The 17512-nt window shown below is 40.8% G+C and overlaps 1 protein-coding gene across 1 annotated transcript in view; it reads right to left on the bottom strand.

The window, feature by feature from the left end:
- Window positions 1-17512, bottom strand: part of LOC139295493 (roundabout homolog 1-like) — an 81530-nt gene that overhangs the window by 46892 nt on the left and 17126 nt on the right. The window contains exon 3 of the mRNA XM_070917688.1: window positions 10172-10498. Coding sequence (XP_070773789.1) covers window positions 10172-10498 — 327 coding nt within the window. The remainder of the gene's footprint in view (window positions 1-10171; window positions 10499-17512) is intronic.

Genomic DNA, 17512 nt, shown 5'->3' with positions numbered 1-17512 from the left:
TATCAGCTAAGTCCCCTGCTATTCTTTACCGTGAATACATATTATAATCACATTAGTCTGATAGATGAGCTGTAAACTTATTATTATTTGTTATTGTCGTGTGTGAAAGTGAAACATGGCAACACCAACTGTTTCATCAATATCATGCACATATTTCAATGTGAGATTAAAACCTCAAAACATATCAATGCATTGCTCTCCTTGAAACATATTATATTAAACCAAAAAAATAATTTCAGCAGCATAATAGCATATTTTTCATGCTTGATAGAGATAAATTGCCAGTAGATTGCTGTTATGAAAATGAATTGAATCCTGACGTGCTTTGCATAACTCGTAATGAAGACATGGGAGGGGAGGAGACACAAATTTATAACCTGAATGTAGCATGAAAAATCTAAAAACAACACATCTTTGGGTATAGGTGCACTATCTGGTTTTAATATATGTGCGTGGAGGAGAATTTATATGTGTGTAAATGAATTATAAGTCCCAGCGCTAAGGGCTATATCGCTCTGAAGATCCTTTTAATTATCTCCTGTCCCTCTTCAGTGTCTCTTGGTTTTTCTTTACCTCTCAGCTTTATCCTCTCCTTCAGCTGCCAGTGCCTCATCTCATGCTGTCTGTATTTGTGCTGCTTTGTTATATCTCTGCAATAGCCTTGGGAAGTCTGGGAGAAACAGTAAAGGGAGTTTTCCACAGAGAAAAACATAAATTGAGCGAGGTTGGGCAAACAGAGAGAAGGGTTTTTATTGGCAGAGGGAGTTTTGCATAATGAAATATTCCATCTTTTCATATTCTATGGCATCTGAAGATAATATACTTTCATATATTTGAGAGAATGAATGGCATGGAGAGTCTACCTTCAAACATCTACTGTAATGGTGCTTGTAGATACTCGTACTAGATTGCTAGGCCATGGTGGATTGAAGAAGGCTCTCATTCATCTCACTGTCTCTGTCTGGCATAATAAAACTGAGACCTTGAAAATTGGACTTGATGACGCAGAAAAAAAGGAATTTAGATTCTGGGTGTGGAAGGAGGCTGCCAGCTAAGCAAACACAGAGATTGTGAATATTAATTATTACAACATCCGCGCATAGCAACACAATTAATTGGAAAAATATTGAAATTGCCTATTTTAATTCTGCAATGTCAACATCACAAAAGGCTCTTGTTATTCAAAAGATAAAAGGTAGAAAAAGCAGAACCTCTTAAAGTGGCAGTGTGGTGCTACAAGTCAAGTGCAGACACAAAGTTTGGCACTATGTAATTATTTTTCAGGTAATAAATAATAAAGCTAATTAAAATAACATTAAGAATACAAAAAAAGAGCAGCATCAACATGAAAACACACAGACACACCCTTGTTTTACTGTCTGCCTCTGCATACTGTGCACCTTACACGGATAGACACACAAATACATACAATTTGTATATAGTGTATGTGACAATAATGGGGAACTCATCATTGGTCATCAAAGCTTTCAGTGAGCAGCTTCAACCACAGCAGCTCCATCACAAACCTGTCTGCACATTCCAAAGTATTCCCACAGGAGAGAGATGAAGCGATGCTCCAGAAGGAGGAGGAGGAGGAGGAGGAGGAAGGAGGAGGAAAATGGCAGAAAATAGGGGATGCAGAACTGACAGCCAGGCAGGCACAGGAATGGTTGTAGCGCTTTGGAACTGTTCATCTCATTATTCAGCTTTCTGTTGAGGAACCACTCTCTCTCACTCTTTGTCCCCTATTTTGCTGCATGTTACAAATCACCACATCTGCAGCCTATTAGAGAAGATACCAGAATCTTCGGTTGTGGTGGGTAAGCAGTAGGAACAATACTGCATAAACAGTGTATTTCTCTGCTGCTGCATTAGCGACTGCTCACATCTCTGATTCCAAGTGTCTGTCACTGCTTCTCTGTGGTTTCATTTCTTTGAAGTACTGTATTGATATACAGCGTGCTTCAATGCTCAAGCTCAGAATGTAATGTTTAATCAATATTAGGCTCTCACCATTTCATTATTCGTAACAGCATTTTTTACTATGCATTACTATGCAGATGATACTTTTGTTCTGATCATTATGTAGGTCGTGGCAGCCTGCACCAGATTAGTTTTCAGTCATCCCTTTTTACAGTCATATATATATATATATATATAATTATAATGTAATTTCCTTTTATTATTAAAATAAATTAAAAAAAAAAAAAGTCTTTGAAGAAATATCAGAAATACTCTTATTTGATTGACAGAAGCTGGTGGGCAGAGCTGCGGCAGGGGAACGAGAGAAAAAGTCAACTTGAGCTGTGTAGCTTTCAAGCCATGGGCAGACAGTGTGTTGTTAGCGGTGGTAGTGAAGAGTTACGACCACACCAACATATAAACGAACACAAGTGACATTTGCAGGTACGTTTACATGCCGTTCAATCTGCTGCAGCTGACCAGTTTATTAGCTAACTAGCATGTAAACTGGCGTTAGCGGTACACTTTCCCCGGATGAATCTTTGTTAGGTTGCTCGCACAACAAGCTAAGACGTGTGTTCATGTTTCTAAGTTAGATAAGACGGTGACTTTTGGGTTGCTGTTCAAAGTCTGTGGTTGTGTAGCTGTCATTGCGACCGTCTGCCTATGATGAGAATGCTGCGTGCCATCTTTGCGCAAATATGGTTTGAAACGAAGCAATTTGATTGGCTGTATGGACACAAGTTCTCCCTCGACACCAAAAAAATATAACATATCAATTTCTCCATTTTGATTTCTGATTTTTTCCTCAAACACAGGACAGGGAATTTACCAAGCAGATATGTATGCTATAGCAAAAGTAGTAGCCTATTTAACACAGTTAAGAAATTCAGCCTTGTAACAATGGCCTGAACTGGTGAAAGCTAACTTTATCTTCATCTGTCTCCAGTTGTGCACTCCTGACAGCTGATTAGTGTCCTGATCGTGACACAACCTGTGTGGCGGATACAACAGTAAAAGCACTGCCGTATAAGTGAAAAGCAAGCAAATGTAATGATTTCACTTTCATAAGCAAGGAGTGAATGCCGACAAAAAAGACATGTCTGTATTGCTTCAAGACCTTTTAAAAGTGAACACCGAGTTGAATTTCCATGCAATTTGGCTGTCTGGTATTCATTCAGAATGTTTGATTATGGTCGGCAGTGACAAAGCAAAGTGCCCGCCTCTAGATTATATAAGAATTTTGATTAGTTTAATGATAGTCTAAAATGTTGGCATTTTAATCATAAGCACTAACAAACAATCATCAAACCACAATTACACAGTGCACATCTGGGAGAGTGTTCATTTTTCATCTTCACACCCTGGAGGGACTGTCATTATGGCTGTATGGATTTTTTTTTTTTTTTTAAATAGTATTAAAGGTAACTTTTACCTGGTGGTATGACACCACACAAAGTAGATTTTCAGAGAGAGCAGGCGGAGAGCTTTGGAAAATGAAAACTGACCTCAGGTTGAAATGAAAAAGCGACGCAACCTTTGACCCCTGGGGAAGATAGCATTAACCCTGAGCACAGATGTGGCTGGTGGGTGCTGTTGACTGTGGCGTTGTGTGGTGACAGATAGAGGATGGATAAGGCTAATACCTCAGCCAATGCACAACCATCCCTCTTCTCTCGGTGGCAGCAGGATCACTCAACCACGCTGTAAGCCCTTAATTCTTCCACACTGACAAATTCACAGGTAAAATACAGGGCACACTAGAGATATCATACTTTATGTCAGTACAGGTTTTTGTAGCAAGTTGTGACTTGATGATGGGTTTTCACTGCTAATTAATTTCCGTTGTTACAAACACTTCTGCAGCTAAGCACGTAAGTGCTGGTTATTTGGCCCTCCGGGAAGTTTCTCTTGCCATGTTACCAATCAGCAGACGAGTGAATAAAATGCATATGACATCAGAGTAACCTGACACAGCAAGCATGGACTGTTATCGGAAATGGATGAAATCTGGCTGCGTTATTGCTCCGAGGCTGCAGGGAAATGCAACCGTGTTCAGAGCGGGAAAAGGGGGGAAAAGATTTAGTGTCGGGGGGAATGGGCCGAGCCAAACAGTGTCTCCCCAGCAACAACCAGAGCTGAATACATTACCCACAACAAAATGATATCCAATGTGATTTTGTGATTTTGCAGAAGAAATGGAGAGATACCCAAAGCATATGCTTAATGTCACACAGGGCCATAATGTACACAAAAGTCTATCTTCAACAGACAGATTTGTTGATTTGACTCTCCCAGGCTTTTTTTCTCCCTCGACTCCCCTCGTCAGCAACTTATTCCCCAAAGATAAGCACAAAGAGAGAAAAGTGGGAAAAAAACATGCAGACACACACACACACACACACACACACACACACACAAACACACATATCTGTAATGTAGGGGAACTTTGAACAGTGCAACAGTGTAATTCACAATGGCTGCCAGCTTATTATCACACATTAAGCTAGACGTTTCTTTTATTTCCTTGAGGCTACGTCTCTATTGTAAAATGAAAGTCAGATAAAGTGTAAAAAAAATAGTTACAATTAATGGTATAATTCAGTAATCTAGTAAAGAACGTAGGGATGGGAAGGGCAGTCCTTTCTTTCCTGTCAAAGTAGCAACTGTTGAGTTGACACACATGTATACGGCACAGTCCTGACACAATGTACACACAGACGCACTCAAAAGGAACAGTTTTCCATTCTGATAATATTGCCACACATCCAGGAGCCATATGGTCTTTTTCAGAAGCGCTTGAGCACTTCCCCTCTCTTCTCCCTTCACCGCACCGCTGCAAGCCAAACAAACTCTTTCCTTACGTCCTGACACTCTGGCACAAATCTGGCTCTTGGAAACGCTGAGCCTAGGGGGAATATAGCGACTAAAATTGTTTAGACAATACTCGCAGTGCACTCGCCCCAGTCTCCAGACTGTAAACACAAACCAGCTGTCCCCAGAGTGTGATACTTATTCACTGACTGATCTAACCATAGGCCAACTGGGAGAGAACAAGGGAGCGGAAAACAGGATGAGGAACAAGGGGCTAGCACAGCATTCACAGGCTGTCACAGGCAATTGGAAGTAAACACTGATATCTGACTTTTGGGCGGTGGATGACGAGCAGTTACAATGTGTCAGTGTGTGTCTATCAAACAACATCACTCCTCATCCATATGGAGAGAAAATGACAACTTTCCTGAGACATACCGCTCTACTGCCACTTAGGATCTCTTATTGCGTTTATCCAGAGTGACTACAACGGGATGTTGACAGCGACAGTGACAGCCATTTGAAGTGAGGAGCCATTAGTTAATGGATAGGGGCAGGCAGAGGGGGAACCTGACCTCTGAGAATCCGCCTCTCTCTTTGCTGCTTCGTACGTTTCCTGCAGCCGCTCGTTTCCAGCATAAGATTACAATCAAAGAGGAGCGGACAGGGGGACAGACCAGGGGTCCCACCTTAAACTGTCAATCTCGCAGTCTGACTGAGCTGCGTGTATCCCATGATCCACTTCAGAGAGTATGGTGTTACCATGAACATGTCCATCATGTTAATGCATTCATGTAATTACCACAAGCCATCACATGTCTCCCACTGGCTTTTGCTTTTCAAGATATGAAAATAAAACTGCATACATGTAGGATGATGAAATATGAATACAGTATAGGAAGGTATGTTTCACGTAATTTATGATGAAACAAGCATGTGGTATTAAAGTGGATTTGTCCACATTTACTATTTGTTGTTGTCTATTGCCATTCTAACTAGAAACTCCACAATATTTTCTTTAGCCAGATAACATAAACTGATTTTTAAACATGGAGGACGCACAAACATTGAGTTACTTGGAGAAAACCTGAGATAAAGAAAAAAAAGCCTTTTCAAGGAATACAAATCTGGCTTGTAGCAATTGTCATTACTCTGTTTCTTCTTCTGTTTTCTACATCAACATCCTTTATGTATGTTACCTGAAATAATGTTGATATATATATATATATGTATATATATACTGGAAAACTGGAGGTGGTGTAGATAATGGGAGCAGGTCAGGATGAAATATCTATGATGAAAAATGGAAAAGCAATTGACAAAAAATGGGCCATGTGGTCAATTTAACAAAAAGGAGGTGCACAACCTCCATGAGGAGGCCCAGATGAAAATAAACTGCAGCTCCCCAGTTTCCTGTGTACTGTCAAGTCACACAAAGAATAACAGCTTTGCAACATCTGCTGGGGGGAGGGGACAAATGTTACTATAAATATTTGGATTCTGTTCACATCCGTTATGAGCACGTAATCTATTCATATGCGAATAATGTATTTGTTGACATCCCTAATACATACATAAAAACAGTATATAATGCTGTGATTGATGTCTTTTCTTTTGGCTTTGGCAGCTGTGTGTTGTAATCCCATGTGTGATGGGCCAAATGTATTTGTGTGACATGTAAATAAAAGCTAAACTATCTGAATATATGAATGGAAGAATCAGAGGGGACGCTCCGGGGTTTCTCTTCATGCGCTCACATGCGTGAGAAGTGATGTGGCTTTATAGTTGTCTTTCCTTGCGCCTCATTATTTCATCACTGCAGTGCTGTGGCGTAACCTTCAGCCCTGACACAAGCCTCACTTTCCTCTAGCAAATGGCAGTGTCCAATTAGTTTAAGAATATCATCTATTCCTCTCCCTTACTGAACCCAAAAACAGGACTACTATCCAATAACCTTTAGAGTACACAGGCTGTGACTTTGCCTTCACCTCAATAAAGCGCTTCATGATTGAATCAAGTGGCTGAGGTCAATAGGACATATGTTCATTTCCCAGGGTCCTCTAGGGTCCCTGCAGGCAGAAAAAAATATGCTGAGTGTCTTCTGTGACATTTATTGGATAGGAACTAAGTTATATGTCTTTTTTTCCCCTTTTTTCCACATTTCATCTCTTTCGCTTTCAGAAAGGGCTCCACTAGTCTGTGTGTGTGTGTGTGTGTGTGTGTGCTTTCACAGTATTTCAACCCTGTGGTCACGCTTCAGGCACCAGTGCACACTACATCTGTCACTGTCTCTACCACGTCACCTCAATTTTCTGCAAACAAGTTTCACTTCTGTGCCTTGAAGGACAGACACTTCTTCCTCTCTCTCCTCTGTTCCCGTCTGTCTCCGTCACTCCTCTGCTGCTCCCATCACTTTACATCTGTCAGCCTGTCTTTTGTCAGCCGTCTCCCCACTTCTCCCTTACTTCACTTTAAATCACAGTGGCATTAGAAAATGTTAGAATACAGTCAATTCATTTGGAATCGAGTTGAGGCTTTTATAAGTAATTAATTTTCCACTGTAGCTTTCAAATTTACTTTACTTACTCCTACTGTCGATAAGAGATCAAATGACTGTCAATGTCATTGTGCTGCAGTGTCTTCCCTTTCCGGGTAACCGAGTTTATGAACTTATCATATTACATAAAATGGCAAGATATTCAAGGCAGCCAATCATTGAAATCCACTATGACTTTTCAGTGTTCATTTTTAGGGACAAGTGCAGAGGATATATTCTTTAAATAATAATAAACTAATGCCATCATATCTCCAGTGTACTGAAGTATTATCTACTATGCAAACAATGAATAAGGATTTTCTTTTAGTAAGCACAATATATTTCATACTTTACTTCAGCATCACAGTGTGTATCTATTGTTGTTATATGTAAAAGACATAATGCAGTAATTAATACAATTTTGGATAATTGCATAATTGTTGTTGCATTTGTTCCATGTATGCTGTGATGATCTACAAAATTCTGGGAAAATCTTGTATCACTAATAGCTAACTTTTGACTTCTGAAACTACAGTAGGAGCCTTGTTTCTAGCTTGATGACATTATCTAGCTTTTCACATTATCCACAGGTTTTTATAAATATGATAATACTCAAAACGGGACATATTCAAATTAACAGCCATATCAAGACAAAAAATCTACTGCCATGTCAGGCTGGCCTTTTGGTTAAATGCTAATGTCATCAAAAAACTTTGTCACACCCTCGCTAGCTGCTTTCACAGCTGTTGTGTTCACTGTTGCTGGTTGACATGTAAACCAACATGAAGCAGGAGGTATTCAGTGAGCATTCAATGTATTTTGAAGTAGGGTTAACACTGAATATCGAGTGCTTTCTTTTGGCTTTTGGAGGCATTTGGTCATTACAAATATTGGGGGGGGGGAAATTTCCATTTTTCATATATTGGGGGACGTGACGCCCCATCTCCCATGGTGATAAGTTGCTTGCATATTGGATCTATGGTTGCATTTTATGATGCAGTTATAATATAATATTAATAATGTGCTTATGGTGCACCTATTGTGGCATATACTGTATATAGCATATGGTGTTACCAGAATTATGTGGCTGTTTAGACTCACTTCAAACTCTTTATACTGGAAAATGATTGCCAGCCATTCGAGTGTTCCCACACAGTATTATTGGCTGAGTGATTTTTGAATGACAAAGATAATAAGTGAAAGCTGGTAATACTTGATGATACTTTGTGTGTGCGCACAGACTGCTTGCCAGAGCAAAAACAAATAAAAAAAATCGTAGCTTACTGTGAAACCCTTGTGAACACAGTTCCCTTTAGTCAAAGCAACCCTAAAACACTTCACAAAATGAACAACTATCACATTAACAAGACTAGACAAATGATCTGCTATGTTGGTCTATTGACAGAGTGAGGTCAATCCTCCTTTTAACGCTCCCCAGCTTCTCAGTCCTCTTATAAACTCCCTAACTCAGCAGCATTTGCCAAAGGGGTTCTGTTTTACTATCCAGCCCCAGGGTGACCCATGAATCTCTGCGACCTCTGAGGGATGAAGCAGGGAGACATAACTCATCCAGGCAGCTTCAACAAGTTCTCTCTGTGTACCCCCTCGACCTTAAAACCTGACAGTAAATTTAGTGAACTCCGAGTAATAAACTCTCCCCCTAGAGGGCTGAGCTTCTCAGGGTTGGAGTGCTGATATAGCATTACCGTGATACCGTTTGACCATCTCTTTCATTATAATTCAAAAGGTGAAATGGATACTGGAGAGGTATTATTATTCTAAAACCTTTGCGGAATATCTGCCCTGGAGACCAAGCCTGGGTAGAGCCCTGCAAGCTGACGCAGCTGAGCAGAGTAGGGGATCGGCAGTAAAGGATGGGGAGCTATGCAGTGTGTGAGGGCATGGCTGCGGTTGTTAACCCTTGTCACCAACACTTCCTTCTTTCAGCGCATTCTTTACTCTTGTTGTTTGCCAGATTCCTGTGCTTTTGGACTTGCAGAACCTGTGCTCCGTAGGGATTCACAGACCATTTGCACTCACCCATGGTCGTAAGCCCTGACCTTTTGCCCTCTGCCCTCTGCCCTCTGTCTGCTTCTCCACAAGCTTCATTCCATCACTCTAGCTAACGTATATACATGTATATACACACACACACACACACACACACACACAGACGTTTGGTTCCGCATGCAATCTGACAGATTCCTGCCTGGGACATGCCGCAGTGAAAGGCTGTTGAACTGGCAACACCACACACTTGACACTTGCAACTCTACGATTCAGCGAGTTGACACTGTCACCTGTTAGGAACACACTCAGCACTTGTTTAAACCGGGGGACTAAAGCAGACGCACAGCTGCTGCAAGTCTGACAGGTGGGTCACATAGTGAACTTCCACCTGTCCCTCAACCATAAAAATGACCCATATTGGAACGAAAGTAGCAAAGTTTGTAGATTTACACATTATGTTTCATGTATAATTCGATCATGGCCATTGCTTGAGTTGAAAGTGTGACGACACTCAGTGAGACAATGTTTTCCAAGCACTTTCAAAAGAGCTGCTTACTTTCTTTGAAGATAGATATTAAAACCCCTGCTATCATCTCACCCATTAAGGGATTGGGAAATCAATTACGATGTTTAAAAGAGCTCGGACAATTATTATCTGGATATCTGCTGATTAGGCCTGGGTATTAGAGATAGTTTCTTGGTTTTACATGGGTCAAAGTTTTTAGTATCTGGAAGACTTCTGACTGTGGCCATTTAAATGTTAGGCGGGTGCATGTGTGTTGCATCATTTTTAACAGGACTATCAAAGCTCTCAGCACATGTAAACATGTAAACACGAACAGGACTTACTGGCTACTTCCAGGGATGCATTGTGACTGATTGCTTGGCCCAGATAGTTTCGGGCCACACACACGTAGCTGCCATCGTCGGGCTTGCTCCGTCGTCCGTGGATGATGCGTAAGAAGAAGAGGGACCCGCTGGGCAGCATCATGCGGTGGGAGCGGGGGTTGTCGCGGTCCGTCTCGACGCGCTCCCCATCTTTGTACCATTCTACCGTGGGGGTCGGCCGGCCCTCTGCCTTACAGTTGAGAGTGGCTGGTTCCCCTTTGGACACAATGAGGTCAGAGGGGTGCTCCACAATGCGGGGAGGGAAGTCTTCCTGGCGAAGACGAGACCCTTGAGGGAAACAAGGGTGCAAAGGTGACAAAGAACAGAATTAGTTCCAGGCACACACTTTACTGCCATGTTAGGTATATGAGACTTACTGGATCAATGGAATACCAACACACACCACAAAGAGCCACAGGAAAATGCATCAAATAATCCTTCCATGTAATAAAGAGTATTACTAATCCAAACAGCAGTCGCTCTAAAGGAATTCGACACGGCACATTATTATTGCTGTGCAAGTGCCTTGTATTAACAATAATGCAGTTTGACAATATAATTAACACACAATCGCATGTCGCTCATAAAATGTTGTGCTTTTGTTTCAACAGTTGGAACCCCATGAGGCATTGTAAATTAAAAAACAATGCTGACGGGAAATCCTCAGGAAGTAATATCTTTCAAAACATGTCTAGCCTTAAAACATGTATTTGCAAAGAAATATTTACATACCGTTTTTGAGAAAGGCTTCAAGGCGGAATTATAATGGGATTATTGTTATCTGTGGCTCCACCGACACAATACACAATACTATGACGTTGTCTGTGCTAATTTCACTGATTTAAATATTCAGTAGTTTTAATCGTGTGTGAAATGTCTGCTACTGAGGCTAACAATAAGTTCCCAAATTTATCATGACTGTTTTCTCAGCACACCTCATGAGTGACCGTAGAAATAAATATGGTGGAAAATCTAATTATACGTCTACATGTAGCAGTGTCACTGTTGTATTTTCCGTAGATGCCCATTTTGATATTCTGAGCAAAAGATAAAGGATACCCATCCTCCACATGAGCCATGACTCTCCACCATACTGCAGTATACATTTATTTATGCTCTGTGGTCGCCATTTGGAGCCAATTTTACCACAGCCTCTGAAATCGTTAAACCGGCCATAGAAATACAAATCAATACCTCCAACCAAACTCTATACACTAACAACCACAAAATCACCTCTAATCCGTGATACACTGTTGAGATGTCAATCCTGCTGGTCTTCTCAAAGAAACTGTGCAACAATGAGTCCCTGTGAGGCAGAGGACAAAGCAAACCTCCCTAATGAGATCCAGGTTCACAACTCCAATGCCTCTGTACATCTTACATTCCCTCAATCTCTTTCCAATCCCCCCAACACAGTCAAGCCAGCCCACCTCCAACCCTGTCCACACACACAGAGCCTCGCTCATTCTCTCTTCCTTTTCCCTCCAGTATTGTGTGAATGCTGGAGAATCTGGTGTGGATTCTATAAAACAGCTACAGGCATTTTGTTTTGAATCTAGATCAGATTTAAAATCACCTTTAATCCAAACCAAAAAGCACAAGCAATTGTGCTCCAGACTGCTAACAACACCATACAGAGAGAGAGGGAAGAGAGGCGGAGAAGACAAAGGAAATGTGGCATTAATGTCACTCAAGCAACCTCTGTTTACCTGTTTTATTGCTGTGGGAACAATTTTCTGTTCTTTCATGCGGCTGCAAACACTAGCTTACACAGCCTTCAGCAGGTCACGCTTTAATGTGCCAATGGCCCTGTAAAGCAGATAATCACCACTGCACTGGAGAGTGATGAGCTCCTACACTCCCGCTGCAACCAATAAATCCCACACAGACAAGTGTTTACCCGGATAGATAACACCTCACACATTGTGAAATGGGTGAGAATTTGATCCACTGGGTAGCGTGGCCGATGTTTTGTGTGTTTGCATTAATCTAAATGTACTGTCGTTTCCAAAAGCGTATAAAGGAAAATGAGATATCATTTAAGAGGTACAGAGGTACAGCTTCTTTGTGCTGACACAGTGCAAATGTAGCTTGAAGGTCTGTAATGGTAGATTGGTAGTGACCAAACCTGAGTCATCATGTAAGGCAAACAATGTGGGAAATGTGCGCTACATCAGCCAGCCTTTTTGGGGAGTTGACACAAATGAGAAGAAAACACATTTTCTCACTTACCCCTAGTCATACCCATGCAGATAGTTTGGGAATTGAGATTCCTTCCTCCTAAATATAATGGAGGTGAATTGAATTTGATTTTTAAAAAAAGCTGCTAATGTGGCTCTCCACTTTTTTTTAAATGCTAAAGACAGCATGCTAATATGCTTACAATGGCAATGTTAACATGCTGACGATTAGCAGGTAATGTTTACCAAGGTTGCCATCTTAATTTAGGCATCTAAACATTTGGTAATTAGCACAAAACACAGAGTGCAGCTGAGGCTGATGGGAATGTCATTAGTTTTGCAGGTATTTGAACTAAAGTCGCTGACATGATGACGCACTAAATAAAAAGTAAGGGGATCACCAAAGCTATTAGGATTCATCCTCTGGGCACCGTGGGTGGACCGATGTGGTGGACTGACCGACCGCTCAACATTTTCGGACAATTTGTTTGTGAGCAAATAAATAGGGCGAACATATTTTAAAACAGCAGAACCTGGGAAGGTAGCAGCACAAAGCCAGGTCCTCACCTGCAGTAAAACTAATTAATGTGCCCCCCAGAATTGCAACAGAAAAGAATGTTGCCTGAATGAAGGAGTCACGTTTGATGCTGAAAGAGTTCTGAATCATCTCGAAAATGAGGTGAATAATCAACATTTAGCTATCCAAACAAAAAAAAAGAAAAGAGAGGCAAAACCACCCATGTAGCGGTGAGCACAAATCATAATTACTTCATTTAATTTTACACACTGTCTAAACATTTAAACCTATAACAGAACAATATAAACACAGTGGCTGGTGTGGCCTTCAGGCACACATGCTGCCTACCTTTTTTAATTGTGTTGGGCTGATGCCTAAGGGTCCATGCAGCTCCCTAAACTCCCTGGCATTACAGACAGGCAATATCAGCCGGCCACAAGTGGGCCCCCAGAAGACCAGGCTTTATCTACATAGGGCCAGCAGCCAGCATACAATCAGTATGCAAAAACATGTTCACAGATGCACAATGGAGTACATACATACAAACCAAAGGTCATTTGTAGCACCTGTGCCCCCACAAATATGTTTTTTTTTTTTTCTGTCAGTCATCCCTGAGGCAGTTCTGTTGTCTTGTAAAGATCTTGGGAGAGAAGAGGAATGAAGAGCAACAAACACAAAAGAGAAAGGAGCATGTCTCTGTAGTTTTGTCTCAGTCAGTGAGAGAAGAGGTGGGTAGAGAGTCTGTTTTCTCCACAACTGTGCGTCTCTCTAGAGAATCAACGAAAATGTGCAGAAAACACTGGGTAGAAAGCCATAGTGTGTGGGAATAACAAGCCAGGTATTTTGTATTTTATTCAAGTAGGTTTGGTGAATATGCAAGATAGAACAGGAGGCATGAGGGGATAAATTATAGGAGGAAAGTAGGAGGAAAAGAAGAGGTGATAAAGAGGGTAGGTAGGGGCTTTAAAACAACAAATCCTGAGCTCTGAGATTATAATAACACAATGTGACAGATATGAGTGTAATTTACTGCAACGTTGGTGGTCTTGGATCGACCTACCCCTGTGTCATTTACAGTACAGTACTGTATGTATTAAGAGTGCATGAAAGGAGGCTACTATGACTGTTTGGAACCCAACCAAAGAAATATACAGAGAAAATATCAAATATCACAATCAAATTAGCTTGCTGCACTGAGGTCACACTGGCAGTCAGCTCGGTATGAAAAATTACTCTTTCCAAAGGCATAACACTTCAGACAGACTGACAGACACACATGGACACACACACTTGGAGACTTGTGTTACGGTTGTCAACTCTGATTCACACTCAAACTCTAAATCCTCCAAATTCACATCTTCAAGAATGTGCACAATTGTCTCTTTGTGGTTTTCCCACATAAGAAAGTACTAAAAAAGCAGTGGGTGACATTTATAAGCATAGATTGCTGTCACCCTTTGGTGCTGTGACAGCCATGTGACACAATCAGCTTGCTCAGTGACTCTGACACCAAGCCTACCAGAGCCACAGTGGTGGAAAAGGTAAATCTCCACCTTCGGTATTGTGGGATTACCTGTGCTCGAGTGCCAATGCCACTCTGGAAGAGCAGCGGCCAGACATAGCTAATAATGGCAGGCAGATTTTGAGGGAAGCTTAAGAGTGTGCAGTAACGGAACAGCTATGTCTTGTTAAGGAAATCCCTTTGTTTCAAAAAGTAATTTAGTCTTCTTTTTGTTTTTTGTGACCCATGGGCTAGAACGTGGATCAAAGTCTACACTTTTAATGGCAAGACAGAGATTTCCAGAAGCTTCTGAGTTCACAGCAGTAGTCTTGTAAGTCAAATGACACCACATGTTCGAAAGAGACAACTATCCGAGGCCAGATCAACACGGCAGACATCAATAGAGCAAAACTAAGTGAGACAAAAGAACGATTTAGAGGCTGAAAGAGCATTTGAGTGACAGAGATGACAACTTACACAGAGAAACAAAAAGACCACCAGAGCACTAAAGAGCCTCCACAACCAAAACCTCAACTGAACTGAGTAAACTACTTATGTTGTTTCATGTTAAGTTAGTAATCAGAAACGAAAATTGTCATTTTGAATTAGACCGGCAAGCAAGATGGATGTCAGATGGATGTTGGCACCTCTCCACCTTTGGCCTGGCATGCAGTGCAAGTCTCAATTACACAAAAATAGTGGATTAAGTATGACTTTATATTGCCGAATGAATGCTGTCTGAATAGGAAATGAGTGCTGTCAGCATTTCCATCCTAAAATACACTTCACAGACCCAGACAGCCGTCTGACTCTGTGACACTTAACTCACAGCAGCAAAGCATTAGTGTGACAAGTGGATGAGGTTATGCAAGTGTTTGCTGTACATCACCACCTTTGGTATTTTAAGCACATCTGATTATGCACAAATGTCAGCAGAATATCCAACAAATCCTCTCTTCTAAGGCCAAGTTCTGACTAATGTGGATTCAGCGTTACATCAAAGGGGCTACAAGACAGACCAGGGACCTGTTTTATAAAACTGTGCCTACTCTATAATAAAAGGTTACACAAAAGCACAAAAGACAAAATCATGCTCAAAGTAATACTTATCTTAAAAACTATCCACATGCTCACCTACTACTAATTTGAAGCATAATTAACTAGAAATGTGGAGTCCATATAAACTTTGACAAATGAAGCATAGCTTATAACTTTACACTTATCACTGTTACTCTGATGATTGCTGATAACAACACTGTTCCCTCCACCACCCCAACCCCCTCCTCGTGAGGTAGTGCGTATTATTGATTTAACTAAGATTTCATGTTCATGTGTGTGTTTATTAAGAGGGATTATCTCCCTCAGGAGAATCCTCGGCGCTGCTCCGATTCATTGAGAGCTCCCTCAAACAGCAGAGCCTTTTCCACCAAATCTAACTGTAACCGCTTGCTATAAATCCCTTGACGTAAGTGTCTCTGACTGAATTATCCATAAATGATCAGTATAAATGTCCACTTTGGATACCCTTATTATTCTGCTTGCAGTTTAATAACTTGAGAGGAGAGAGGAAAAAGAATAACGCCAGACCACAGATCAAAAAAGAAAGGCTGCACAAAGGCTTTTGTTGCTACAAAGGTTGAGGATAGATGTGCTGTTGTTTGGTGGTCACAGTTATGACCATTAAAACAGTGGTTTTAATGATGGCACTGAAACTCTGAGCGAAAAGCCTCATAAACAGATTACCTTTTATATTTCTACATTAAAGGAATAGTTTGACAATTTGGGATATAAGCTTACTTGCTTTCTTGCTGAGAGTCAGATGAGAAGATTGATACCACTTTCCTGCCTTTCAGTTAAATATGAAGCTGGAGCCAGGAGAAAGTCAGCTTAATTTAGCTGTGCCTGGCCAAGAAATAATGCAGTACACAACCCCCCATTAAACCACAACTTGTCATTTTTACACTTAATTAAACAAAGAAGATACAGCATGTTAATTAGTGAGCTTCAGAGGTGCTGGTGCTTTGGACAGAGCCAAGCTAGCTGTTTCCTCCTGTTTCCAGGCTTTGTACTAAGTTTAACTTAGCTAGCTTCATATGTATGGTAAAGATATGAGAGTGGTATCAATCTTTTCATCTAACTCTTGAAAACGAATAAACGTATTTCCCAAAACATCAGATTATTCCTTTGACAAAGAAAAACAAAACGGATTTATTGGAAAATTGACAATTTGTGTTGCTCATCCCTTAGAGACACATATTCAAAACACACACACACACACACACACACACACACACACTCATTCATTTGTAAAGTAAAACACAGGGAACCAATAAATGCCAGACATTCTTTCTCAGGCTGTATAAACTACAATTAAGTGGAGCCGTTGAACACTGTCATTCACTCCAGTGTGTGGGGGAAGGAATGTGAGCGTGTTTCTATGGCTGTGTGTGGCCAGGACAAGGTGTCTGCAACCACACTCGCTTACATTGTGCGGACACATTTGATCTCCTTAAATTGCATTTGTACGGGTGATTTTAATTACACTGAAGTCATGAAAAACTTTGATTACAATACTGTGAATCAGATTTTCTCTCATCTGCCACCCAGCTAACAACACGATGCACAATGGAGCATTCTCCAGAGAGGAGAGTCAAGGTCATGGACATGATAACACCTCCCAACTGCAGCACCCAGATGTGCAGGGCAAGATACCAACTGAGTGGAAATGCATGAGGAACATGCCTGCAAGCTTAACACACGACCAGCTTAAGGATTCATATTACAAGATGCAGAGAAAGATTTTGAAAGAATTACAACAACAACTATAGATTGTTTTCAATATCAGGTAATCTGTCAATTATTTTTACAATTAATTAATAAATTTAGTCTAGAAAATGTCCATTACAATCTCCCGCAGCCCAAGTTAATGTCTTGTTAATGTCTATTACATGAAACAGAGAAAAGAGGAAATCTAACCATCACATTCTGAAAAGCCGGAAACAGTGAATGCATTTTGACTCAAACGATTAATACATTATCAAAACTGTTAACAATTATTTATCTGTCGATCGAATAATTGATTAACCGTTTACATTACATTACTT

Source organism: Enoplosus armatus, chromosome 13 (assembly GCF_043641665.1).
Source record: "Enoplosus armatus isolate fEnoArm2 chromosome 13, fEnoArm2.hap1, whole genome shotgun sequence".
Classification (NCBI taxonomy): domain Eukaryota; kingdom Metazoa; phylum Chordata; class Actinopteri; order Centrarchiformes; family Enoplosidae; genus Enoplosus; species Enoplosus armatus.
The sequence above is the reverse complement of the archived record's forward strand: the minus strand, read 5'-3'. Positions and strand labels throughout refer to the sequence as shown.